This window comes from Lontra canadensis, unplaced genomic scaffold (assembly GCF_010015895.1).
Source record: "Lontra canadensis isolate GAN:19392208 unplaced genomic scaffold, GSC_riverotter_1.0 scaffold94, whole genome shotgun sequence".
In the NCBI taxonomy this organism is placed as follows: domain Eukaryota; kingdom Metazoa; phylum Chordata; class Mammalia; order Carnivora; family Mustelidae; genus Lontra; species Lontra canadensis.
Window position 1 is genome coordinate 5,283,395 of NW_022631088.1, and position 27,801 is coordinate 5,311,195.

Sequence of the window (27,801 nt, forward strand, 5' to 3'; positions counted from 1 at the left end):
TTTTCCAAACTGTTACTTGTTCTGTCCCAGAAATTCTGAAATGAGTGTCTTGAGGGAACATGTCCTTTACCCCCCTCAGTCCCACTTGAAAAATGCCTTAGCAGACGTCTTTTTTGTGAAGACACTGTTCCTCCATAATTGTTATTAACGTGACTAGAGCCACAGAAGTAAAAGAGAAAGGATAAGAGTTCTGTGGAGGAGCGCCTGGGTGGCTCGGTGGGTTAATTTAAGCCTCTGCCTTCGGCTCAGGTCATGGTCTCAGGGTCCTGGGATGGAGCCCCGCATCAGGCTCTCTGCTCAGCAGGGAACCTGCTTCCCTTCCTCTCTCTCTCTGCCTGCCTCTCTGCCTACTTGTGATTTCTGTCTGTCAAATAAATAAATAAATTAAAAAAAAAAAAAGTTCTGTGGATGTTGTGACGGTAAATTATGTGTGGCTGTGGGGGCGGGTTAAGAGGGAAATACATCAAAATGGAAACAGTGAGTCTTAGGACAGTGTGATTCTGGGTGTACTTTAAAAAAAAAAATTATACTTCATAGCATTTGAGAACAAAAAAGCTTTTAAACTGTGTTTTGCATAAATACATAAATATTAGGTTGTATGCTTAGTAATTATCTGATAGTATTTCAAGAAATTCTCAAAGTGATTTTTAAATCTTTTTTTTTTTTGTGATTCACCCAAATAACCTCAATGTTTCCTTTCTTAGATTTTAAGATTATTTTTTGAAATAAGTGAAAATGGTGACACGTAGTGCAGGTGATAGATTTTTTTACTCTCTTTAGAACGTTGCTTTTTCTAGAAATCCTTAATCTTGACTAGGAATACCGTGGTATTGACTTTTTTCTGTTTTCAGGGGAGTTATAATCATGTTGACAAATCTGGATGTACCTAAGTAGCAAGAACAGATTTGGTAATTGGACTAGCGGAACGTAGCCCAGACGTCCAGACAGACAGTGTTCCTGACATGCTGACCGTCTGCAGCCCACATTCCTGGTGAGAGAGAGGACGGACTGGCCTCTCTTACCCCGTTGAAACCACATGCGATGTGTGCAAGAAAGACGTGTGTGCTGGTCGGACGGAATGTAGGGTCTGGCCTCAGGGGAGATGATGTTATTCCTAGTGGACTTAGAGGAAACTAGGGTAGCCCTGGATCTGTTCTGTCGTCATGTACCAGTGGGGGGAGGTAGCAAGAAGCCAGGGCTAGTATAGACCTTTCTGGGTGCTGGGCCAAGAGGCGTGGTGATGAAGTTACACCTTGACCGAATAAAAACACAGAAGCGCAGGGACTGAATTTCATACCTTGGAAACCTCAGTCTGGGGAGGGTCCCCTGCACAAGAAAGGTCTAGAAATCATGTCAAGCTGAACAGTTAAAGGAGCTAATGATGTTTAGTGTGAGGCTCCGACAGATGGCTTCAGACTCCTGAGGGCAGTCAGCGAACGTGGAGGTGCATCTTGGGAGGACCTTCTGGAGAGCCGAACTGGGCACGTGTGGCCATGGGCTAAAGACCGGTGTCAGCGTGACGGAAGGAAGGTTTCCTTGTGGTTGGAGCTCGCCCTTAGCGCGGTCAGGTGGTGAATTCTGGAGGTGTTCAGTGGGCGACGGCGGAGGTCCATCCACGCTGTGTGGTCGCAGCAGGAGACCTGGCCGCGGCCTCCTGAGCTTGTGTGCCGGAAGCTTCTGTTTCAGTTCCCCTCCCGGGCAGAGCGCTGGGTTGTGTGGCGTCCATCACCCAGGTACCTTTACATCAGGGTGTCAGCCGAAGGCAGCAGCGTTGTTTCCTTGTTTCCTTTCCTTAGTTGTTTCTGAGTTCAAAATGGACATGTGGAATGCTGATTGAATGTCCCCTTCCCCTTGAGTGGACAGCCTCCCCTGACATGCCCTCCCCAATCTTTACCTTAGCTCAGAAGCACAAAAAATGGCTTCATGTGTGTTACTTGATGTCTTCTAAAACGTTGTCTGCCCGTACTGTGGGAGCGCGGCTCGGTGTGCGCCTTTGGCTCTCCTGTGCTCCCATCCGCTCAGAGACTGGAGCCTTCCTGGAGGGTCTTAGGCAGCCGTCTTCAGGAGCCTGCAGTGGGGAGGGGCAGGAGGGAGGCCAATGTCCTCTTCTAACATAGGGGTGGTATGAAGGGTGGTTTGGGTGGGGTACCCTGGAGCAGCCTCAAACTTGACATCTCTAAATGCCCTTGACATCTATGCGAGTATTTGGGGAAAAGAGAGATTCATTTTCATCAAACTCATGTATTTTTTTAAAATATTTTATTTATTTATTTGACAGACAGAGATCACAAGTAGGCAGAGAAGCAGGCAGAGAGAGAGGAGGAAGCAGGCTCCCTGCCGAGCAGGGAGCCCGATGGGGGCTCGATCCCAGGACCCTGAGATCATGACCTGAGCCAAAGGCAGAGGCTTTAACCCACTGAGCCGCCCAGGCGCCCCCAAACTCATGTATTTTAAAAAATGAGAGTTACAATTTAAAAATAAGATTTTCAGACACACGTATACATGCTCACTTCTGTGATCAAAGTCGGGCTGTGTTAGCCCAGTTCGGTGTAACCATGTGAAACCATAGGCCACAGAATTCCTGTCTTTTTAACGGCAACGAAATAGCACCCAGGGGTGCAGGTCTGCCTCATTCCTTGCCACATTTGCAAGTGTTTTTCCTCCATGACATGTACGCTGAGTTGATGGTCTTATTTTTCTAACGTAAATTCCGAGTTGATCACCCATTACTGACCACCCAGATCTTTTCCTTCCTGCAGGCATAGGGGGCCTTCAGGACTTCGTGCTCAAGTCGGCGACTCTGTGCAGCGTGCCGTCCTGCCCACCGTTCATACCGCTCAACTTCGAGGCCACCCCGATCGTGAGGGTCGCTATTGAACCAAAACACCCAAGTAAGGCGACTTCAGTTTTCAGAGCCCGTGATATTCATGACACCGTGTCCGTGTGTGCGTTTCGTACTTGGTTCCTCACTGTCTACACCAGCAGTGTGCGGCGGGTTTTCATCCGGGTGTGAGGGAGCGATCTCCCCGCCAGGAGTCGCTGCATACCACCCGCTCGCCAGAGGGAGTCTGAGCTTGCCTTAGGAGCAGGGGTAGTTAGGCCCCTGTGCTCCCTGGGAAGCTGGGTCCTTGTTCAGGGCAGAGACCAGGGCCTCTCTGCCTCCCCCACAGCCCTGGCACGGGGTGGTCCCCCAGCAAAGCTCCTGTTTCATGTGATGGTTTTAGGATCTTAGCTCAAGCTTCTTGCTTCAGAATCACACGCTGTCCCCTGCAGGTTTGCTGGGTTATGTAGACACGGAGCATTTCCGGCCATTTCAGGAAGCACTTGCTGCCTCACCCCCATGCGGCCCATCATGTAGCAACCGGTTCCTCGTCTTCTCTGTGCACTGTCTGCCTCACCAGTCCCCGGTGATTCTTGTATGTCGCTTCCCGAGACAGTGCTAACCTGTATCCTCAGTGCTCACTGGTAGGTCCGTGAACCACTGCCAGCCTTGCTTCCAGGGACCCAGAGGACAGCTCTGCCAGGCGGTGGTCCTCTGCCGGGACAGAGGATGGCCCCGTTATCCTTGCATGCAGATACTCCTTCTCGCCCCGGAGCTGGGGCTCTCCGATAGCTGGTCTCGACCTCATGTTCTGCCAGATGGCCTCAGCGCTGAGGCTCCCTGGGCCCCTAGAGCAGACACTCGGAGGACCGCATCTCTGACCTTTGGGCTCAGTCCTGGCCGGCAGCCACCTCCGCTGGGCCCCGGAGCCAGGCGTCCTCAGTGGCCGCCGCCATAGACTCCGGCGCCTGGTGGCTGCATTGGTTCACGCCGTTTGCTCTGACGCTGGCTTCCTGTCTAGGCTCGTCCAGATCCGGGTCCTCCTGGCGTGCTCTTGCCTTGCTCTGCCGGCCGGGCTCTGGCCGTCGCCAGCTGCTTCCAGCCCTCGGAAGTATGCACAGTACAGGGAGTTCAGATGAGCTGGAGTTTTGACCTTTGGGTCTGGCAACCATAGCTCATTCTTAGGCCTTTCTAGTAGGACTTAATTCTTCTCTATTCCATGTAGATCTTAACGTTTAAAACAGAGAGTAAAGAAAGAATTGCTCATTCAGACCACAGTGTTTTCATAGAAATGTGCAAGTTTTGAGCTCGGGCAGTTGTGTGCTGCCCTGTGCTGCTGGCCCAGCCACGGGGACTTCTCCCCAGCTGTGGCGGCAGGAGAGGGGTCCCGGGGCCCTGGCCCAGCCCGGCCCATAGCAGACTCTCAGTAAGGCTGACTTCCTCTTCTTACATGAGGCGATGTGCTAAGGAGGACTTGGGCTGATCCCTTGGATGCCAGAGTGTTCCTCATGTGTGTTTCATTAGAATGTTCTGAACTTTGTAAAAAATAAGTTAAAATGATTTAGAAGGGGCACCCAGTTCACTTCATAATTTTAAAAAGAGTGCTGTTCCTTTTTCCCACCAGATACATTGTTTTTGCTAGATTTACTGTGCGTGTTCTGGACGGTACTCTTGCGGGCCCCGCTCCCACGTCTGCGTCTGAACTTTACACGTAGTTCTGTCTTCTTGTGTCGCTGTGAGGTCTGTTGTGGTGCGCACCGAGAATGTCTGGGAATACTTCTAACGCTGTGCTGGCTCCTGGGAGCCCTCAGCGGGTGGTTACTGCGAGTTTGCTCTGCCCTGGTCCCTTGTGCCCCTGCCCACTGAGGGCAGAGCCCCGCTCTCCGTGGATGCCGTGTCTGCCGACCGCAGGGGTGGCCACCCTCCGGGACTCAGGCTTCTTAGTGCCCCGCCCCCGAGCGCCACTGGGTGGACATGGCCTTTGCTAGATCACAGCTCCCATCTTCAAACCCAGTTGCCAGTTTATATACCAAGGTTTCCTGAAATCCAGATGGTGAGTGTTTGTCATGATCTCAGTCTTTCTTACATTATTAAAAGATGTTGATTTTTTATCTTCAACGGATCATTTGGTAGAGTTTTAGGCAGGTTAGGAAGATCAGCTTCCAGATTTAATAAGAGGTTAAATAGAGGCCGTTTCTGCCAGCAAAATGACTATCATTATAAATAAACATTTTCAAACATTTAATTTCAAAACATTGTCTCTGTATTCCAGGTTTTGTTTTAAGAAAGTTTCTCTTTTGTGTGTTGTTGAACTGTCACCTTTCCCATGGAGAGAGAGATTTAAGTGTGTATGCCTTTTTATTTTTTTTTAAGGACTTGGTAATTTAGTAAATGGGGAGCTGGCAAAAAAGCTTTTTCATTTATTTTATTGTTCCCTTTGTGCTTTGTGTTACTCATGTTACCAGTGGTCTTTTTGCACAAATGCTTTTCAGCCATGTTAAAATTTCTGTGAAGGTTAAGTTCATTAACGCTGGGTAGTATCTGTAAATCCACTTAATGAGGCAAAGGAAGACCCCACTATGCTGAAAGGGAGCAAATGAGACCGCCCGTGGCCGCCCCACAGGCCGGGGCGGGGGGTCCTCTGATCCTGTGCAGCCCACGTGTGGCTCGTGGCTGCCTGAGCCATGTGGGCGCTGACCCCCGTCCTGCACGCACCAAAGCCAGCAACGCCCTGACCTTGCACAAGTCCTCAGCTTCTCCGTACCTGTGTCCTCATCTATAAAACAAGAACATTCATCCAGCCGCGTCATTAACGCGTTCCTACCGGTGAAGTACTTGCTGGCATGTCGCTAGCTGATACAAAGTGTTAGTTGTCACCAGAGAAGCCTTATTTCAGACCCGAGTAGGTACGGATGAACAAATCGATCTGGAGTTCGAAACCCTGATGGCAGAGAGTTCCTGTGGCTTTGTTTGGCCTGTTGAGAGCCAAGCGTTGAGGATGGTGGGGCCTTCAAATGCCGACGTGAAACCAGGCTGCACAGAAAGGCCTTCAGGGCCGGGTCTCTGCTGATGCATCAAGGAGAGACGTGCTCTGCCCGAGTGGACGGGAGCTGCGGAGCGCACGGGAAGGCGTGGAGAAGCAGCCGAGCTCGAGACGCGGGCCGCAGACTGTAGCAAGAAGCAGCCGCGTGCCGGCAGCAAGGGCAGACAAGAGTGTGGAAGGTTCCAGAAGCACATGCGCACAGTGGCCCTGGCCCGGAGGGCAGCTTTCTCCAGAAACACGCAGGTCCCTGAAGCAGTCTCGCGAGATTCTTTTAAACGTGTTTCTTCAAGTAAATACCACGGGAAGTGGTTTTTTTGTCTTTACTCGTTGATTTGTTGGTTTTAACTCTTCTCTGGGGGAGGGTTCTGTTACGTTTATAGGTACAGAACATGGACGTTTGTGGTAAAATTAGGTGGATTCTCACATACGATGGTGGTAGTTTGTATTTGCCCAGTGTTTGACAAAGCGGCGTGGACCACCTTTGGGGCCCCGACGGTGAGTGCTGAGGGTCCCGTGTTCGCTCTGTGGCCTCGTGAGTCAGCAGGAGACCATTCTCCTCTCGGGGCTGCACGATCGGGAGGAGCTGTTCTAGGACTTCCGTTCCCTGTATTTTTCCCCTTGGTGGCCACGGGCGTCGTCTGGGCGTTTGACCCGTCCGCTCGCTGTGCCGAGCCAGCCTTCTTCTCGTTGACCTAGGTGAGGTGCCTCAGCTCGTCCAAGGGATGAGACTGCTCAACCAGGCCGACCCGTGCGTCCAGGTTCTGATTCAAGAGACGGGAGAGCACGTTTTAGTCGCGGCCGGGGAGGTCCACCTCCAGCGATGCCTGGACGACCTGACAGAAAGGTAGGTTGGCGGCAGACGGAGCTGTCGCGGCCCCCAGGGTGGGGGGGGGGGGGGGCGGGGCCCGGGGGGGGGGGGGGGGGGGGTCGGCGTGACCAGTGGAGCGTAGACCGTGGATTGTTTTTGGAGCAGAACGAAAGGGCCTGTCTCGGGCATGAGCTGTTACGGTGCTGTTGGCCGTAGATTCAGTTTCTGACGACCGGCAGTTCAGTCCTGTGCTGGAATAATGACACATGTTTAAGCTCGAGTCCTGAAATAGCTTCCCGTGCGAGCATCTTCCTGTGAGCCTATACACACGCGGGTCAGCGGAGCAGAGTCCTACGTTGTAGGAGCGGCTGCGGCAGACTTCTGTCCCTCCCGAGGTTACCTCCACAAGGCACGCCTTTGCGAGATCTTTCCATTTCTCCATCTTGCTGACGGGGACCTGTCACGAAACAGGCATCCCAGATCAGGTTTTGTCGATAACGCCCGCCCACTTTATTCCCAAGCTGCTGTGTGTTTATTGTAGCAATTAGGAGGCTACAGAAGGGTGAGAGGAGCCATTCAGTGACAGCGCAGAGATCACGTCCGTGACTGTGGGCTCGCGGACCCGCAGCCTGCTCCGTGCACGCTCCGCACACACGGACCCTGCGCGGGGGCGGCGCAGTGGCTCAACACGGGCCATGTATTGCTGGCACAGTTTTTAGGCTTATGAGTTATATTATCCTTAAGAAAGGCCCGTACGGCTTACCCCTGCAAAGAGTATTTAAAAGTGCTTCTTTTCTCAAATTTTGCCAGCCCTGTTTGTTATTTTAACAAACTCCCCCCGCCTGGAAGGCAACAGGTGTTCATAAACACATTTTCTGTGCTTACTAGTGAAACATTTCTTTCTGTGTTTATTTGGCCATTCATTTGTCTCCTTTGGTGAATTGCCTTGTAATGGCCTTCCTTCCTCTTATTTTAAAATTTTGGGGGACCATAGTAATTATAATCGTCATTATAAATAACCAACATAGTTATATACTAAATATGACATACCAGTCACTGTGTTAAATGGTATTTGTCTCATGTAATCCTTATGATGAGTCAGATATGTTGGTAATAGTACTACCAAGTAGTACTCCTGCTGCAATACTTCTGCAGTACTCTTGATGCAGTACTTGTGTACAGTACTCCTGCTGCAATACTCCTGCTACAGTACTTGTGCTGTAGTACTCCTGATGCACTACTCATGCTGCAGTACTCTGCTACAGTACTCCTGCTACAATACTGCTACAGTACTCATGCTGTAATACTCCTGCTACAGTACTCATGCTGCAGTACTCCTGCTACAGTACTCCTGCTGTGGTACTTGTGCTACAATACTCCTGCTACACTACTGGTGCTATACTCCTGCTGAATACTCCTGCTACAGTGCTCCTGTAGCTGCTGCTGATAATGGATTAGCATGAGAACAGCTCCCCAACAGTACCGTCCTTGGAATGTTATAGACACTCCTGCCGGAAGGGGAGTTTTCTGAGCTCTGTGCTTCAGTTTGAAATGACATTGTGTTTTATTCCTCCTTTAAATGTCTTGTAGCCATGATTAGTGCAAAACTGGACGGCAGCTCTTCCGTCTCCTCCATGTTTGACACCATTTTCTTACAATTTCTGAAGGTTATAATATTGGTTAGAGAGTAATACTAATTGAATAATTTTTAAGGTATATTTTAAAATAAGAACAGTTCTCAAGAGGATTTTTTAAAAACCATTGAAATGTTATGTTAGTTTTTGGGGTCTTTGAACTAAATTACTTTCTCTCTTTTCACACTCTGCTGCCAATTAAAATCCATGTTAAATAACCTTATATTTCTCGGGCCATTAACTCCTCTTTAAAAAGATGCTTTTTGGCACTTAGAATTACATTTCACATAATGCTTTCCCATTAACCTAAAATTGATTTTAATTGATTACTACTTATTTGTATGTTTGTTTCGTCTTTTTCATTTTTTCCTCGTGGCTTTCATTATGGGTACTTTTTTCTCTCAGGAGGAAGAAAACTATAGTGTATATATAATAAAAGAAACTAGTTTTTTAGAAATATGTTCTTAACATAGCGCTAAAATATTTTAATAAATCAGTTTATTTTGGGAATTACTCTGTGTAAACCTTTTTAGAGAATAGCCTATCCAAATACCTGAAAATAATTTAGACTTACATTGAATGAGGCTAACAAGAGCAAAAACCTGTCTGCTTTTCAAAAATATATATACTGCTCAAGAAGATACTTGGTAAATTCTGAAGTGTTTGTTATTTGCTTTTCCTATAAATTCCAGTTTCTAAAAGTGAGGATGCCTTCCCCTTCAACACAAAACAAAAATAACAATTCCTTTGCGTTGTGACCTGGTGCAACAGAAGTGACCTCACGTTCAAGCACGCCGCTCTCTTTCCGTGTCAGAGAAGAGACCTGGAGGCCACAGAGGGAGGAACCCCCTCTTCCCCAGGCGTGGGCAGTTAGCTGGGGAGGCTGCTGGACCAAGCGTGGAAGAGGAGGGTGGACAGGCCCATTGGGACCCAGTTAGCCAGTGTTATATCACATGCTGTACGGTGACCCTGAGGCAGCCACATCAGCTGGTGTGGACAAAAAGTCATTGCATTCTCAAGTGCCCTGATGGCATGTCGGAGTTCGGGGCACCTTAATGAACTAGGTGCCAGGTAGCTTGTCCTGGGTCAGGAAACAAGAGAATATCATAAGCAGTTTCATATTGATAAATTTTAAAGGAAATGGACAAAGTCCTTAAAAATCTGACCAGTGGGAAAATAGAAAGCCTGATAGTCCTATAACTATCAAAAGAATTCAAAGTTGGAATAACATTAAAAAAAATCAGGGTGCCTGGGTGGCTCAGTTGGTTAAGTGTCTGCCTTCAGCTCGGGTCATGATCCTGGGGTCCTGGGGTTGAGTCCCGTGTTGGGCTCCCCTGCTCAGCGGGGCGTCTGCTTCTCCCTCTGCCCTTCTCCCTGCTCATGCTTGCTCTCTCTCTCAAATACATAAAATCTTTATTAAAAATATATATACCAATGTACCTTTACCAGATTAACAGAAAGAGGAGAGAAATCATCTCAGTGGACAAAGGAAAAGGCATTTAATAAAATTCAGCATTCATGCGTGCTCAAAACTCCTAGCAAACTAAGAATAGAAGGGAATTTCCTTAAACTGATAAAGCGTATCTTCAGAATAACTCTAGCAAACATGTACTTACTGGGTGAAATGTTTGAGAGCTCTCTTTTGCGATCAGAAATAAAACAAAGGTACCCCCAGTACAGGTTCTGTGGAGTGCTGTACTCTCGGTTTTGGACAGCACTATAAAGAATAAAAAATAAAGGATGTGGGAATCAAAAAGGAAAAATTAAAACCACCACCGTTTGCACATGATTATGTACGAAGAATCCAGAAGAATCTATAGAAACTGTTAGGATTAGTAAGTAAATTCAACAGGGTTGCTTTATTCAAGATTAATAGGCAAAATGGATTGCATTTCTGTACATTCTGTACATGCATTAGCAAACATGAAACAAAAATTATTTTAAGGTGACCATTTACAGTAACAGAAATATCAAATATCCAGGAATAAAACTTACTCATTTGTGGGTCTTCTGTGAAAAAAACTATAAAACACAAAAGACGGTATGTACCATCTTTATGGCTTTAAAAATTTAGTATTAAAATGATGTCAGCTTTTCCCAAACTGATTGTACATTCAGAGCAGTCCCAGTCAAAGTTGCAGAGCCTGACAAGTTGATTCTAAAATTTGTGTGGAAATGCAAAGGGCCAGTAATGACCAAAACCCATTAAGAAAGTAGAACAAGGTGGAGGTTCTTACTGCACTAGAAATCAAAGCCTGTTACGAAGCTACAGGAGTCGGCCACGTGCCGTGGACACAAGGCTAGACAGGTGAGCGGACTTGTGCGGGGAGCTCAGATGTAAGAGGTGCTGTGGAACAGCGGGGAGGGCCAGCCTCTCCGCAGACGGTGTTGGCAGCTCGGACCTCTGTCCCGAAAGCCTCGACCTCATCCCGAACTCAGAAATCTATTCCAGGTGTACTGTCAAGCGTAGAGGGCAAAATCATAAAGCACCTAGAAGGTAACAGGAGAATATCTTTGAGACCTCCGGATAAGGCGGGCTTCTTAAATAGGGTGTGAAACGTGTGAGTGACAAAGTCAAGTTTGATCATGGAAGACACCGTGAAGAGTCAGAAGGCAAGCCACGGGGTCAGAGAGCCCATTTTGTAATACGTACAGTAACCAAAGGACCTAGAACCCCGATATGCAGGAAATTCCTACAAGTGAACGAGAGGCAGCCATCCCTAGAAAATGGAGTAAAGACTTGAACAGGTGCTTTACATAACAGAAGCCTAAGACCAATAAATGCATGATTTATTCAACTTATTAATCAATGAAAGGAAATTAAAACCAAAGTGAGATACCTCTACGTACCCACCAGAGCGGTTGAAATTTACAAGTGACGGTATCAGCTGGTGGCGGAGATAGGCGGTAGAAGTCCACCTACAGAACTAGTGGGAATGTGAATTTCTGCAACTACTTCGGAATCTCATTCCATACGACCTGCCCAGGTAGGAGGTAGGTGCTTCCTCTGGCTTGGCAGGTCGACTCCCCTTTCTCAGCTAAAGATACTTAACACAAAGCGTGACAAATGTGCATCGTGGATACTCACAGCAACAAACATTTAAATAGCCTCAAACTGGAAACCACTCAGACAGTGTAGTGGATAGACAAATAAATCACGATATGTCCTTACCATGAAACTCTGTTGAGTCATCTTGTGAGCAAGCTAGCTGTTCGAACATGGAGAAATCTCACAACATAATACTGAGCAAAAGAACCCAGCAGAAAAAGCAAGGTTTGAGGGCGCGTGGGTGGCTCAGTGGGTTAAAGCCTCTGCCTTTGGCTCAGGGCATGATCTCAGGGTCCTGGGATCAAGCCCCGCATCAGGCTCCCTGCTTCTCTCTCCCTACCTCTCTGCCTGCTTGTGATCTCTCTCTCTCCCTGTCAAATAAATAAATTTAAAAAAAAAAAAACAAAAAAACAAGGTTTGATTCTGTTGCTCTATACAGTACAGAAAGCAGACCAGACTGAGCTGTAGCATATAGGGGTATAGGTTTAGGGGATAAAAGGAATTTTGAAGAAGGGACTCCAGTCAAAGTCAGGATGGGCTTGGGGGAAGGCCTGGCGGGTCCTTCTGAGGGCCAGTGGCTGACTCAGGTGACCGTGTACGTGGGCGTTCACTGTGTGGTAAGCTACAGATGGGTTGATTTTTGGTTTGTCACCTGTCCTGTAGAATTTTATAGCTAAACCTATTGAAAAGTATACATAACATTGTAGAGTTCTTTAGCTTTCTTGGAACAGAACCTTTCTGTTCACAAGCTTCCTTTCCAGCTCTCACACACGTTCAGGAATATGTCATGTGCAGGAGAAGGAGGTAGGGGAGAGCCTGTTGTCCCAGCCAGAGAGACTGTCACGGCTCTTTGTGTCCAGATCTCATGAAGTACTGGCCAGGGACGGCAGGACCTCCGGGTGGTGGTGGTCAGGAATGGCAGGGAGCCACTGGGGTGGCCAGGGTAGCCAGTCTCCTGCATGCTCTTGGAAGTCAGTGCGGGCTCTGCGTTCCCGGGAGTTTTAGAGCCTCTGGTCCCGAGGCACCCTGCAGGTGCGACGGTCATGGGCACGCTCCCCCTGCCATGGCGAGGAGCGGCTTCCATTCATCTCCGAAGTGATTATCGCAGGGGACTTCTCGGGAGCCTCAGGAAGTTGAAGGGCTGGGGAGGTGCACAACTCTTTTCACCTTTAGGACACGAGGAAAGGGGGCCGGTGTCCTAGATGGAGCCATCAGAGGCTCACAGCTCTGCAGCTGGTTTTCTTGAGTGTTCTGAGAACATGGGTGTGTTTTCTCAACAGAACGATAATTCAGAAATGCTTGCTATTGCTGAGATTTCTAAATGCTTTCCCTTTTTAAAAATCAGGAAAGGGTATTAAATTTTATTGAACGCTAATCCGTTTTACAGATGTTACACAGATTGATTACTTTATTTGACATTTTTAATGTGCTATAGTATTTTAACAGATCTCTTAATACAAATAAATTTTTATACCCCGTGATAAAAGCTGTTTTGGTGTCACGGTGAGGTGTTCCTTTGATGTGCTGTTTGAGTTTTCAGGGTGGCAGAACCGGAAAAAGAACAGATTCTGAGGTCAGATCTAAATTTGAGTCCTGGCTTCTCCACTAAATCTGTGACTTTGGGGGCGTGCCTCAATCTTTCTTACTAGGTTTTCTCCTCTAGAAAATGAGGCTAATACTAAAGACATAACGTGTGAAACACTTAGCACAGTGCCTCATACACAATAAGTAAAAAGAGAAAATACACAGTTTTTTTTCTCTTCGTAATTTTAGATTTTATATCTGAATTACTCAGTAAGATTGAACTGTGGGTTTGTGTGTGCTGTCTTTGTCAAGTCAAGCAGTAAAGTATATTTTATTATTTTCTAATACCTAAAAATGTAGAGGGCATGTCCCATTGTGTGTAGTGGGCACCAAATACATGTTGATGATGACTTTAGCTGTCACTTTGGTGATTAGTCACAACACCTTGAATAAAGTAGTGATTTTTTTAAATTAAGTTTTTTTTTTTTTTTTTTTTAAATTCCAGCACAGTTAATCCTCAGCATTCTGCCAGTTCCCAGTGTGCAGTACAGTGGTTCGGCAGTTCCATACGTTACCCAGAGCTCGTCCTGTGTGTTCTCTTAATCCCATCACCTGTTCCACCAAGCATGTATACTTTTTTTTTTTTTTAAGCTTTTTTTTAGAGAGATGGACAAGAAGAGAGAGAGAATCCCAAGCAGGCTGTACTGTTAATGCAAAGCCCGACACAGGGCTCGATCTCACAACCCTAAGATCCTGACCTGAGCCGAAATTAGGAGTCGGCTGCTTAACTGACTGAGCCATCCAGACGCCCCTCACAAAGTCTGTTTTAAATGAATACAGTGTAAGAAAAGATCCCTCTGTGTCTTCTGTAACGGTAACAGCAATGAACCATAACAGCACTGAACTACGCTGACCCTTGAAAGTGAACACACTCACTGGCGAAACCAAAACCTTTCCTGGAAATAATGTTTTTTTCATGTTCTTTTCTTCCACACATGATGGTGTATTTAGGTTCCATATTAAAGTCAGTTAGGTTCAATTTTACCAATTTTGGTAGCATGCTATTTTTTAGGAAACCATCCGCTTACTGAGTTTTCAGATTTAATCAAAAAGCATAAAATCGGATAAACTAGATACCTGCCCAGGCCCACAGAATGTTCTACAGAAACCAGAAATCTAGAATCAAATGTAAGTATTTCGAAAACTGAGTATTGGGTTCCCTTACTGAGTAACATTTCTCAGAGCAAGGCATTGTTCTCCGGTCCCAAAGTGTCACATACAGCGTACCTGTGAACACACACGCACACCTGTATGTGTATTCAGACATAAATCCATCACGGCAGTGGCAGATGGGGAGCAGCCAGAGCCCTGGTATTACCTGGGAGTGAGCTGGACAGAAAATAAGAGAGAGCGTGCGTGGTTTCCTTGTGCTCACAATCCGTCCACACCAGTTCCCCGAATCCACCTTCCGTGAACTCCGTTCACTTGTGAGAAAATGCAGCGTGAAACTAAACCTGATAACACGTGGAAAAGGGGACTTCTGAATGTGGTACTGGACCACAGTTCGAGACCCGTATACAGTACAGGAGCCACAGGCCATGTGTGGCTATTTCACATTAAAGTAAAAAACTTCGGTTCCTCAGCCACACCAGCCACATATCACATGCTCAGTCGCTCCATGTGCCTCTTTAAATTCAATTAAATAATTAAAGTTTCCCCGGTTACACTAGCCACGTGTCGGGGACCCGGTGATGACAGTGCGGACAGAGCCTCTCCATCACTGGGGGATGTTCTTTCGGAAAGTGTTGCTCAGACGCACTCCTGCATCATGCTGGCCTCGCCAGGAGCCTCATGATCGAAGCCAAGTCCATTGTCAGCCCTTGATGAGGGGTCCGGAGGTTCTGTGATTCTTCCTCTGTTTAGAGCGATAACCGTGGAGCTTTTCTTCTCCAGGTTCTGAAATTGGCAAATAGTATTTTAAAGAATTCATATGTCAGGTCTTATTAAAATATTTATTTTCCACTCAAAACATTTTTATCTGAGTAGATGGTTTATTTATTCTGAGAGTGAACAAAGCAGTGAAATTCGTATCTTTACAGAGAGCTCCCTGAAGGGGTGTTCCTGTTAGAGATAGTCCTTTCAATCCGAAATGAAAGTGGTCTTTGAATTCTGATATAATGTACAGTACCGATCTTTCCTAGTAAAATCACTTTTATGTCCTGTGTTTTTGCAGAATCTCCGTTGTGTGGTAGTTCTGCATAGGAGTTTCGATGCCAAATAACCTTGTTGTTTCTCTTGAATTTGTCTGTAGGTTTGCAAAGATTCAAATCAGTGTATCTGAACCCATTATTCCATTCAGAGAAACAATCACAAAACCACCCAAAGTCGACATGGTCAATGAAGAAATAGGCAAACAGCAAAAAGTCGCAGTTATCCACCAAACTAAAGAAGATCAGAGCAAGATCCCTGAAGGGATCCAGGTTGACGCTGATGGGCTTATCACCATAACAACCCCAAATAAGCTTGCCACACTCAGTGTTCGAGCCATGCCCCTTCCGGAAGAAGTCACACAGATTCTGGAAGAAAATAGTGATCTGATTCGTTCTCTGGAACAGCTGACGTCTTCTGTGAACGAGGGCAGACATACTCAGCTGATCCACCAGAAGACCCAAGAGAAGATTCGCGAATTCAAAGGAAAACTAGAGCGATACCTGACAGGGCGGAAATGGAGGAACACTGTTGACCAAATCTGGTCATTTGGCCCAAGAAAATGTGGGCCCAACATATTAGTTAATAAAAGTGAAGACTTTCAGAACTCAGTATGGACAGGCCCAGCCATCAAAGCTTCAAAAGAGGCCAGTAGGTACCGAGATTTGGGCAACAGCATCGTGAGTGGTTTCCAGCTAGCAACCCTCTCTGGCCCCATGTGTGAGGAGCCTCTCATGGGCGTCTGCTTCGTTCTGGAAAGATGGGACCTGAGTAAGCTGGAGGAACAAGGGTCAGGTGGCAGACACAGTCAAGAGCAAAGGGATGTGGTGCAGGATGCCCAGGGGGAAGGAGAGGTCTGTGCTGGGGGCGTCGAACAGCCAGGGCTCCAAGATGGCGGCTCTGAGCCCTCGGAGAAGAAGACCTCCCAGAAAGGAGAGCCCTCACCCACTGACTGCTATGGACCCTTCTCAGGACAGCTCATCGCCACCATGAAGGAGGCATGTCGCTACGCCCTGCAGGTGAAGCCCCAGCGTCTGATGGCAGCGATGTACACGTGTGACATCATGGCCACCGGCGACGTTCTCGGTAAGAAGGGTGAGGACAGCGAGAAGTGCCAGGGGTGACCCTGAGGTCCCCAAGGTCAGAAAACTCAAACACACTTACTGTGTGTTTTATAGAAGCTGCACCAGCATCTAGTTACTAAGAACTAAGATCTTTGAAAGCCGGTGCTTTAAACATTAAATCATGACGGGTTGTGGGGGGAGGAAACTCGTCACCAGAGGTCTTCCCCTTGCAGCAAACAGACTGTTTTGTGATGAGAGCTGTGGTGGACGAGGTGTAAACTGCCCGTTCGTGTTACCCCCCAAACCTTTGCGGCGTTCTCTCTCTCAGTCAGTCTAGTACCCAGAGCCCTTCTGGAAGCAGTCAAGGAGGGAGGGGACATTCTCACACACCTGATACAACAGGGCTTCTGGAAGACCGTTATGGGGGCTTTATTCGTCCCTGACCATTACGTCAGATCCTTCTCTGACCCTCCTCTCTCCGGAAGAGGATCCTCTGGGATCCCTCGAGACTTGTAGCCCTGGCATTTAGTAGCTGCTGACAGTTAGTCCTTGCCGCTGAGATGTCTTTCCCTTCCCCTGTGAGAAGGACGTTCTCACTCAGCGTTCAGGGAAGATCAACACGAGAGCCCGAGCCCGGGGCTGGGAGCCGAGCCCAGCGCGGGCGACTCTCCCGCAGGCCCAGGAGCTCAGAAGGGCGGCTGAGCAGTGGTTGAGAGAGTGGACCCCGGTGACCCAGTTTCCTCTAGCGCGGAGGCCCTTTGAGTCGATACGTGGTTGTTCTACATTCATTTTAGTAAGGTTCTTTTACTGATTCATTCCTAAAAGCAGATACCTAAATTGTTGGGGTGTTTCTCCCCCAAAGAAATTCAGGCCTGCCTCTGTGGCAGGGCCCTGAGGATAGGGACGGAGCGGCCGCAGCAGCGTGTCGGGAACAGCTGGGTGGACCAGCCCCATGGGTTTGGTGATGTGGGACCGCTCAGAGCCCGTGTGTGCTTGAGGGACACCTGCCGGGAGGGGGGCACGGGTCCTCTGCAGGGGTCTCAGCCTTATTTGGATGCAGCATATCGTTCACGGCTTGTGGGACCCATAGATGAGTTTGAGGAAACCAATCAAGACCATTCCCAGCTGTTGCCCATCGTCAGTGAGAACTTTCCCGACTCATGAAGGCAGAGGTGGAGTTAGGGTCAGGGAACCATGAAGGAGACCCTGACAGGTGCCACCTCCCCCCAAACACCTCCATTGACGGGCAGCTCACAGGCTCTCGGTGACGAGGTGTCACCGTGCCTCTCTTGGGCGAGAATCTTGTCTCCTACCCGTTTCCAGCCATGTGGGCCCCATCCGTCCCTCCTACGAGCGGTGGCCCACCCTGTGCCCGAGGAGTACATCTGTTCTCTAGTGTGTGTCCAGCAGGGAACTCTCTGGAGCCCTCGGCTCTGCTTCACGGTGGGGTCTTTTGTGCCCTTTCGCTGCTGTGTCGCTGTCCCTTGGGCCATACCTTTCTCAGCGTCCCGCTTCAAGCAGCCGTTCGTGGACAGAGCCCTGCAGGTGTCCTGACCAGCGCGGAGCCCAGACGCGCTCTCACCTCCCGGGTGTGGCTGTGCTGTCCTCCTGGCGTTTGGCGATTGCATCCTGTCTCTGACTCACAGCGCGTCAGGAGCGGCATCATTTCTTTTGTACATAAGTTCCATCTTCCACTTGCCCCCCGGGAGGCAGAATCCAAATTTTGGTGATTGACTAGACTACAGAAATTTGTGTGTCGTCCCACAAACGCCTCCATGACGTATGAGTAAACCGGGTCTGTGTGATTCCTCGTTTCCCTCGGGTTTTATGTAGATACACAATAGGACAGGAAGGCTTTTTTGTGGGGTTTTTTGGTTTTTTTTTGTTTTGTTTTTTTGTAATACCAAGAGAAAGTCCCATCACCACAATCTTAACACACGGATTCTTTTTTCATTTTTTTCGTGTCTTTCCTTGCCTGGTGAGACCCGAAACTCTGTGAGCAGCGAGCGGACTGTTTCAATGGAGGGAGGCTCCTTCTCTGTGTGCGTCCCCCGATGATCCGTGTTACCCACCGCACGGGAGAAGTAAGCGTAGGTTGATGAGATGTTGTGTCAGAAACGCCACGCATCACCAGAGGCCTAAATCATGCTTGTATAAATATGTACAAATCTTTAATATTTTCTTAAAACTGTAGGAAATTACCATATGGCTTCTGAGTCTGCAATTTCTAGAACCTGGGGTTATTTTTTGCCCCAGAAGTTCTCTTGTTGGCAGAGATTACCCATGATTTCTTAGAAGGACAAGTTTCGTGAGGACCGTGAGGTACAGGCTCCGGCCCCAGAGACGGAACCCGCGTACGAGGTCAGGGACCTGCTCATCTGCGTCTCGGCTGTCTTGAACGCGGGTATCCTCTCTCCAGTGTTTGCTCCCGGGCCACGGTCTGTTCCCTGATCTCCTCACTGAGGACAGTGCAAGACACACGTGGGAGGGACCCTGGCCTCCCGGCTCTTTTCTATTGACTCTGCCCACGTTTGTCCACAGTGTGGGCATGTCTCATCCTTACCTCGAAACGAACGGAGAAGATCCTTTCTGGTGTCATTAGTTGTCATTAGTTGGCCCTTTAATTCGGGTAGAGTCAGCGTAACACCCTGCACGCTCTCCTGACGCCTTTTCTTCTTCCGTCTGCTGTGTGTGTCCCTCTGGAGCAGCGTGAGGATGCAGCAGCCTGCCTTCCTTGGCCCAACAGATTCGTGTTGGAGCTCCTGTTCTATTTTGGGGACAGGGAGGATCTCTGCTCTTTTTTCTCTCACTGGGACCATTTGTGGTTGATATTTCAGACTCTTGTTATTCCTGGATGGAATTGCATCTTCGAGTGTGTTGTCCTAAAACTTGTTCTGTTTCTTCTCCTTTATGTGGTTGAAATGGTCCTTCTGAAAATCGTGGGTCCCGTACATCTGTGCCTGTCCTTCCCTCTCCTGCGCTCCTGGGGGATTGACGGGAACACAGGTCTCCTGCCCGAACTGCCGGCTCCCGGGCGTTTTCTGTTGGGAGGGGCACTCGTCCTTGGCTCTCGGAGAAGGCAGATGTCCCACCTACCACAGGAAGCCAGGATCGGCTCCGCATTTGTCAGACCCAAACTCCAGGCAGACTGCTGAATCATCCCTGCTGAGTCAGTGCTCCGTGCCCGCTTTCCCGTTTCCAGTAGGAAATCAGCACCAGGCCCCTGCACGTGACCGGGCAGCCCTAGGACAGTCCCTCAAAACACCCCTGTGATCCTGTCCCTTTCTCCAACCTGGCTGTGCACCTGGCGCGTCCCAGGAAGAGACACGTATCTCGATCAGGGGGATTTCCCTCTTCTCTCTTAGGAGCAAAGTCGGTCTTTTCCTGGCCTGCTCCCGGCACACGGTCCATGGTGCGGGGCCTCTGATCCCGCGACGTGGCACCCGTGTGGGGGTTGGTTCGTGCGTGGCCTCCATACTGTGGCCACTGGCCGGCCTTCTTAATACCTTTCTGGAACCTGTGCCATACCCTCCGCCTTTGATGTGCTCTGGAATCGTTCCCTCCTGAGCAGGTGTCAAGCCCTCATCCGTGTGAAGCTGCTTAGAGACGTGGGTCTTCTCTTCCGTCCGTTTTCTTATTGCTTTGAGAGGTTCTTCTGTAGCGATGGCCACGTTCTAGCACCCAAGGTCCACACGGCCAGCTGCTCACTTTCTCTGTTTTCCTTCTTCTTTCTAAATCCCCACCTTCATCTGGAACAAGAAACGAGGCAGCTTCTATGTTCCCAAGGCCTTCGCTTCCTGCCTAGATATTCAGGGATCTTCCAGGCTTTGCTGGCGAATGCTCTGATTTCTCCAAGAATTGGCACAAGTAAAAAGACAAGTTTAGGTCTTTTTTATTGGGCCAAATGACTGTCCTTGGTCTGTTTTAAAAACTTAATTCTTTCTATGCAGACTTAAAGCAAGAAATCCTTTTGTAAGTGGATGGAATTGCTCACAGTCAGGTTGGGACATTCTGCGGAAAAAGAGTCCTCTCAAAATCGCTTTACCTGGGGAAATGACGCCAAGAAGACGGCTTTCTTTATGCATGAATTCTGCTTTCTGAAAGGTGTGGTTCTGTTCTCATTTTCTACCCATGAAAATTACCTTTGAAGATAGATTTTTTTCCCATGTAGAATGCAACTTTTAACTTTTTTTAAGTTTTTTAAAAAAATTCTATTTATTTACTTATTTGAGAGAGAGCATGAGCAGGAGGGGCAGAGGGACAGGGAGAGGGAGAGGGAGGATCTTGGGCAGACTCTGCGTTGAGTGCGGAACCTGACACGGGACTCGGTCTCACGACCCTGAGCTCACGACCTGAGCTGCAGCCGAGAGCTGGACGCTCAGCCGGGCATCACGCGGGCACCTTTGCCTGTAACTTTCAGCAGCGGACACTGGAATTCGTTTGCGTTTGTGATTGTCCCCTGAGGAGCCAGCTGTCTGTGTATTCCCTCTTCTAACTGGACAGCTTCTTTCATTCCCGGCTCCTCATGGTTTTCATCTTTGGCAGCAACTTCATGTATGAAAAATAACTTTTCCTGCTAGTTCTAGAGTTTCCAACGCCGCGTGGGCTACAGCGGTCCTCCCTGTGTTTTTACCCACAGGGATAAATGCTCGCGTTGGGAGAACACACGTGCCTCACCGCTCAGGAACAGCCTCAAGAAGAGTCACCCTTTACTGTTAAAAACCTCTCTCTCCCAAATGCAGGTTCTTTTTCGATTTCATCAGCATCTCATAATTCATTTCAACAGAAATGTATGGACATGTAGAGATGCCTGCGCTGTGTTAAGCATAATTCCTGCTTTGAGAGGTGAGTTAGCCGACAAAGCCTAATTATGTAAACCAGAAGCACAGCAGAGCTGAAACAAGTGAATAAATGTGGTCTTCCAGTGAAATTTTATGAGAAATTGGGATTAGCAAAATTCGGAACAGGGTAGACTTTTTGAAAGTGATGGTTCTTTGAAATGGGCTGTGCTGGCCGGGATGATCTGGAGTTGAGCAGCTAAGTGTGAAATTGGCTCTGTCTGTAGCTCAGCACTGAGGACTGCGAGGGGCGTAGAGAGGACATGTTCCTACTTGGTTTTCTAGGAGCTTCTGCTCAGCATGACCTCTAGCCCTGGATGGCTGGTTGGTTGAAGGACGCTGTGCAACCTTGCGCTGACTCACAGGAACCCGTATTGTTGAATGTGGGTCCTCGCCTCGTCACCCTGATTCTGTCCCGGTATTGATTAGCCTCCTGTCCACCTCGGATCTGATCATCCTTCTGCACCCGTGCACGGCCGGCAGTCATCGGAGGGGCCCAGCACTGCAGTCGGGGCGCGGACCCGTCGTGCCGGCAGGGGGTGGGGGGCAACTTGCTGACACACTTCCTGCACACTCTCCTGTAGAGGAGCCCCCACTCCCCGCCGTGTCCACAGCACACTGTGGCCCCCGTTCGGTGGAGGCCCATCTGCATCCTGTCGACCACAGCTGCCTGATTTAGCAGTCCGCTTGCTCTTTGACACGAGGGAGAGGGGTTGGTGTGACCTGATTTATAAGAATTGCCAGTGCCCACCGATTTCTCTGCGTGTGTGTGTTCATTGAAGTTACACCGCAAGGGTTACCAGCAGTAACAGAAACCACAAGACGAAAGCAAAATCTTCCTTCTTGGAAATCACTGTGTCGTTTTCCACTTTCTTTTGCAATCTTTGCCCATTAACAGTACCTTTTGCATAGCTGTAACGGTAGAAGGAGTGTGATGTTTTGCTTTTTACATTTATTTCTTTTATAAGCTGCCTCCATTTGGCTACTTAGTATTCGCAGAGTTCATTTTAACCTCTGCATAACGTCCCATCCACTCGTTGTGCTGTAATTTACTTCCCATCATCCCCAAATTGGAAATCTGTATTGTTTCCTGTAAGAGAAAACATTGCTGTGAACAGCTGCTGCTTTTCCTAAATTCTGGGGGGGATAAAAAAATCATACCTTTAACTACCAACCTTCCAGCTCGAACGGCTGGGGTCTCGCTCCCTATTACAGGCGGAGGAAACACACACTCGAGAATGTGTAATGCCGCCCCGGAGCAGAGCAGGTTCGGTGACGCCAGATGGCGAAGAGATGGTTTTGATCGTAGGATCCCACAGCAGACCCGGTGGGGCAGGTGACTGAGCGGCTGTGAGTCCTGAGCAGCTCGCCGCTGTGCATGGGACTGGGCGTGCCGTGGGGTGGCGGACGCTGCGCAGGGACCTCGGATGCGAGCCGCGGCAGTGAGCGCCCCCATGTGGCTGGGTGCACAGCGTCTGTGCTGACTTCCCTGTCCTGGGGTGGCTGCCGGGGTCCCTTGATCACGTTCAGGCCCTGAGTTCGGGCTGGGACATTTGTGGCGCGGTCTTTCAAAGGCCAGCCCTCACCAAGCTGTTCCCATCGGTGCGCCTCTTGGTTGCCATGTTTTCCCCAGATGGGTGCTTGCTCTTGGGACCTCGGCTGCAGTACAGTGGGCCACACGCGATCTTTGGGCGCACGGACAGGAGCACATGTGGGTTGAAGGGGGATTGGAGGAATCGCAGAGGCCACGTGCTCATGGGTCCTCCCAGCTGCGGCTGCCACAGCGTCTCCGGGAGTGGACGCGTCTGTCTCGAAAGCCACGTGCATTTGGAAGGTTCTGATTGGAGCCGTTTTCCTCTGTTCGGTGACCCATCACTGTGCCCCAGTTTTAGGACTTCGTGGAATTCAAATTGTGTGGCTCCAAATGACACGATTGATTGCACTCAGCCTCCACTGCAATTACTGATCCGCGCCCGCTGGCCTGACCCCTGAAGGAAGGGGAGGAGCTGCGGCCGTGGTGGCACAGCCCGGGGCTCATCCCCGCCGGTCCAGACCGCTGCTTCCTGCTCCGCAAGCTCGCGGGGTCAAGGGGACTCGTTCACACATGCCGGCTGCTCTTCTAAGGCTTCCTCCCTCCGAGGAACTGCAGGCGCATGCGTACGGCCCGCGGGAGACAGACTGTCACTGTGCTTGTCTCCGAGCTTCCGGACTGTACCCAGAGTGTCGTGTTCCGTTCTGGGCGCTGCATACCAAGAGCGGGGAGAGCAGGTCACAGTGGCCCGGGTAGGAAAGGGTCAGGGTAGAACAGGGAGTGAAGGGCCTGTCACGGAAAGGCGGGGGGTGTTCGGGGCAGAGGAGAGAAAGCCAGATAGCCGTCTTCGAGGAGCTGACAGGCTGCTCTGTGCCACAGGGATGACACTCGTCCCGTGTGATGGAAACTAGAACTGACAAACTAAAGGGGAGAAGATCTGGGGCTGGCGAGTGGCCCAGCGGGGAGAGTGGCCCTGACCTGGCCTGGGCCACGCAGGACAGGTGAGCTGGAGCCGGGCCCGCAGGATCCCTCCGTGATGGATCTTGGTGACCCTTCTGACCCTCCGTTCGGTTACTGTAATGCAGACTTCCGGTCCGGACAGCGGGCAGGGCTGGTGTTTCATCTCGGGGGTGCTGTGTTGGAGGGGTCAGGCTGCATGGTGGGGGTGCCCAGGCAGCCGTGGCCAGCATGGGGCTGGAGGGTGATGGGGGCTGGCGGGGGCAGGTGTACAGACAGGCTTGGCAGCCCAGGTGTGGCCTCCGTCGTTGGGACACACACAAATGATCACCAATTCAGCTCTCCGCAGGGAGAGTTCAGAGAAGCAGACAGAGCCTCGGCGAGTGCTTGGGGGGGACATTGGTACTGAGCAGTTGCTGCTGATGGTCAGAGGACCAGGGTCCGAGGGGGGCGATGCTGATGCCGGGAGAGCCAGCAGCGGCATTGGTCAGTGGCTTCGCGGCCACACAGAAATCATGAGCGGATGGGAGGACACTGACCGTCTGAAAGTGATGGGGCCGGTCAGCGAGGCAGGTCACTTGAGCCGGGTCCGTGGCAGAGCCCCGGTGTTGCAGTGAGGACCTGAGCACTGGGGAGATGGAAGAAGGGTGCAGAACGTGTGGGAGCGAAGGGGAAGGCTGTGCCTTTCAGCACTGCCAGAATTGCGATCTGTGTGGTTTTCAGCTAAGCCTGGAGGTGAGTTTGACCCATTAGAGTTTTTAGGGTTTTTTATTCTAAGGCTGCCCCATGACACAATGGGCCTCCTGCCTTTTGTTTGCCTGGGTCCTTCCTGATCCCCACCACCAGGGGGACGTCTGAGTCGGAGGAGCCCGCAGTCAGAAGGCTGGCTCCGGGTCCCCAATTTCCTCGTTGGAAACAAGCAGCCCTGGGTGGGCGCAGGTACCCCGCGTCATGCCCCCGGCACCCAGGAAGGGAGAGCCGGGGGGCCCGTGCTGGTACGCAGAGGAGGGGTCTGCTCTGCTCAGCCGCAGTATGTAAACCTTGAAGGACGTGTTCCTAGATCAGCTGTGCAAAAGAGCCACTTTTTCTAAGTGGCCTGTGAACTGGGAGGCTTTAATGAGAGTGTGTGTGGGCCCAGCCAGTCCTCACAGCCCTGGGCAATGCTCAGTGTCTGTTCACAGAGTCTGTCCTGCGTACAGGTTAGAAGGAGCCTTGTGCCCCGAGGTGCTTCTATGGGAGCATCAGGGAAAACCTCTCCCTTCCCAAGGTCAGCCAGCCTTAGGCCGAAGGACGGAGTACAGGTACCAGCCGAGAGGATTTTCTGGCCTTCCTGTGACGTGGCAGGAGATGTTATTACCAGACCTAAAAGATACCGAAGACCATCCGTTTTCGGGGAAATTAAATACTTACGCCACTTACATATTAGCAGTTTTTAAAAACATGAGCACGCATTTCTGTATGTGGTTTTCATTTCTGATACAAAAATGTCACTGTGCCCATTGCTTGCTTCCTGGGCCCACATAGCCTTACGCCATCAACGTCATATTAATAACATCTCATAGTGATGAAAATATTTCAGTATTTACAAAGTGCAGTCACACTCATCTCCCTGATTTCGTGCCCAGAGACTGCTCATGGGTGACACTGGATCCGAGGGTCCTTTTCACAGGCTCCGGCTTCTTGTGCCGTGTTGGGGGGTTGCCTTTTGGGTCAGGCCGCTTGGAGTGGTCTCACTCCTTGTTACCTTTAGGTCTCTAATTTTTTGTAGATTTACTTTTAAATACTTAAAAATCATTCCTGCTTTTGTAAACCAAAATGGTTAACCGAGTCACTAGTGGTTTGTTCTGGGGTGTGCATACTCTCGGCTCTGTGTGAATTTAAGAGTTGTCTGGCTTTGCAGGTCGGGTCTATGCTGTCTTGTCGAAGAGAGAAGGTCGGGTGCTTCAAGAAGAGATGAAAGAAGGGACGGACATGTTCATCATCAAGGCTGTGCTGCCCGTTGCTGAGAGCTTTGGCTTTGCGGATGAGATCAGGAAGCGGACGAGTGGCCTGGCCAGCCCACAGCTGGTGTTCAGCCACTGGGAGGTAACAGCGCGAATCCCTGCCCCTGCTCATCGGTCCCCGCGTGCGGCCTACGCTCGACACCAGGCCGAGTAAACACCTTCCCGCGCCGGCTCGCTTTCCTGGGGCTCTGGTCCCTTGGGGGTGCAGAAGCCTGCGGCTGCTTCTCATCCAGGGTGAATGATCCTCAGGTCACAGGCAGCCTGTAATACGCACGCACGCGCGCACACACATTCGTCCTTTCTTTTTACGGCATGCAACGTTCAATCCTATGTTTCCCTTCGAAGATAGATTTTTTTTCCATGTAGAATGCAACTTTTAATATTTTTTTATTTTTATTTTTTATTATGTTCAGCTAGCCAGCGTATAGGACATCATTAGTTTTTGATGTAGTGTTCAACGATTAGCTGCGTATAACACCCAGTGCTCATCGCAGCACGTGCCCTCCTTAATGCCCGTCCCCTGGTTACCCCATGCCCTCACCCTCCTCCCCTCTGAAGCCCTCAGTTTGTTCTCTGGAGTCCAGAGTCTCTCATGGTTTATCTCCCCCCTCTGATTTCTTCCCATTCCCTCCCTTACCCTATGGTTCTCCGCTCTAGTCCTTACTGTGCACATATGAGTGAAACCATATGATAATTGACTTTCTCTGCTTGACTTACTTCACTTAGCATAATCTCCTCCAGTCCCGTCCATGTTGATGCAAAAGTTGGGTATTTATCCTTTCTGGTGGCTGCGTAATATTCCATTGTGTATATGGACCACATCTTCCTTATCCATTCGTCGTTGAAGGGCATCTTGGTTCTTTCCACAGTTTGGCGACTGTGGCCATTGCTGCTGTGAACATTGGGGTACAGATGGCCCTTCCTTTCACTACATCAGTATCTTTAGGGTAAATATCCAGTAGTGCGATTTCTGGGTCATAGGGTAGCTCTGTTTTCAACATCTTGAGGAACCTCCACACTGTTCTCCAGAGCGTCTGCACCAGCTTGCATTCCCACCAGTAGTGCAAGAGGGTTCCCCTTTTTCCACATCCTCACCAGACCTCGAAGATAAATTTTTAAAGGAAAATCACAGACATTTTAGAAGTGAAGCTCTCAGGAACTTTGCTCCAGGGAAATACTTGTGGTGTTTAGAGGGGACAGATCCGCTTCTTGCCGGGGACAGCCTTCAGTTCCTGTGTGTCCCCTCGTCCGCAGCCCCTGTTGTGGGGGCTCAGGCTTTCTCTGGCTTTCGTGTGTGGTGGGATGAAGTAGCTCATGAGAGCCCCTCACTGTCAGCGTGGGCACAGGTAGTTGAAGAGCAAAGCTTATCCCTAATTAACACCACAAATGTCGATCGCGCGAGGACATTGTTTTCTCACCGGGGGAGAGCAGGAACCGGGGGAGAGCAGGAACCGGGGAGGGTGGGGAGGTCAGAGCAGGCTTCCTGAAGCATCCCTGGAGGGAGACCGTGCAGAGCTGAGACCAGAGGCTGGCGCAGCCGGAGGAGCAGCGAGCAGGGAGTGTAGGGCGCGGGCCAGGAGCCACTGTTATGTTTCAAGATGCGGCCTCAGGTCTGGAGTAGAATTCCAGAGACAGAGACAGAGAGCGCAAGCATGGGCGGGGGGGGGGGGGGGGGGGGGGGCGGTTGGGAGAAGCAGGCTCCCTGCTGAGCAAGGAGCCAGACACTGGATCCAGGACCCTGGGATCACAACCTGAGCTAAAGGCAGACGCTTAACCCACTGAGCCCCCAGGTGCCCCCGGAATAGAATTTGTTAACTACTGCATATAAGGAAAAAGGCCAGGGTAAGAAAGCAGTGTCTTTCGTCACTTTACAGGGAGTAGAAGTAACGTCACAGCATCCACTTTTCCCCTGGAGGTTCATGGTTTGGTGGGTCTGGTGTGGGACACTCCTGGTTTCGGGTATCACTTTGCACTGACTGGGGCTGACCGTGGAGCCTGCTGAGTTTGTCCCCGCTGAGATAAAGCGTGTGGAGTGGGGGACCTGGGGGCCGACGCCGTGGGCGGGGCTGGTGCGTGCTCACCTGGGCTTGCTCTCGGCCCCGTGGCCCAGCCTGGGCTCTCTCCCTTCAGCGCTGCTCCAGCCAGACCCCCGCCCCAGGTTCTCTCATCTCCGTCAGTCGGAGGGCTCCCATTTCAAAGCAGGTCACAAAGGGGAGTACAGTAAGTGAGGGAGAACCTCCTTTCTAAAATGAATTCTAGGGTACCTGGGTGGCTCAGTGGGTTAAAGCCTCTGCCTTTGGCTCAGGTCATGATCTCAGGGT

General features: G+C 50.0%; 1 protein-coding gene across 1 annotated transcript in view; it reads left to right on the forward strand.

The window, feature by feature from the left end:
- Positions 1-27,801, forward strand: part of EFL1 (elongation factor like GTPase 1) — a 115,365-nt gene that overhangs the window by 81,776 nt on the left and 5,788 nt on the right. Inside the window, exons 16-19 of the mRNA XM_032836777.1 lie at positions 2,760-2,891; positions 6,561-6,708; positions 15,191-16,173; positions 25,378-25,562. Of these exons, the coding sequence (XP_032692668.1) occupies positions 2,760-2,891; positions 6,561-6,708; positions 15,191-16,173; positions 25,378-25,562 (1,448 nt within the window). The remainder of the gene's footprint in view (positions 1-2,759; positions 2,892-6,560; positions 6,709-15,190; positions 16,174-25,377; positions 25,563-27,801) is intronic.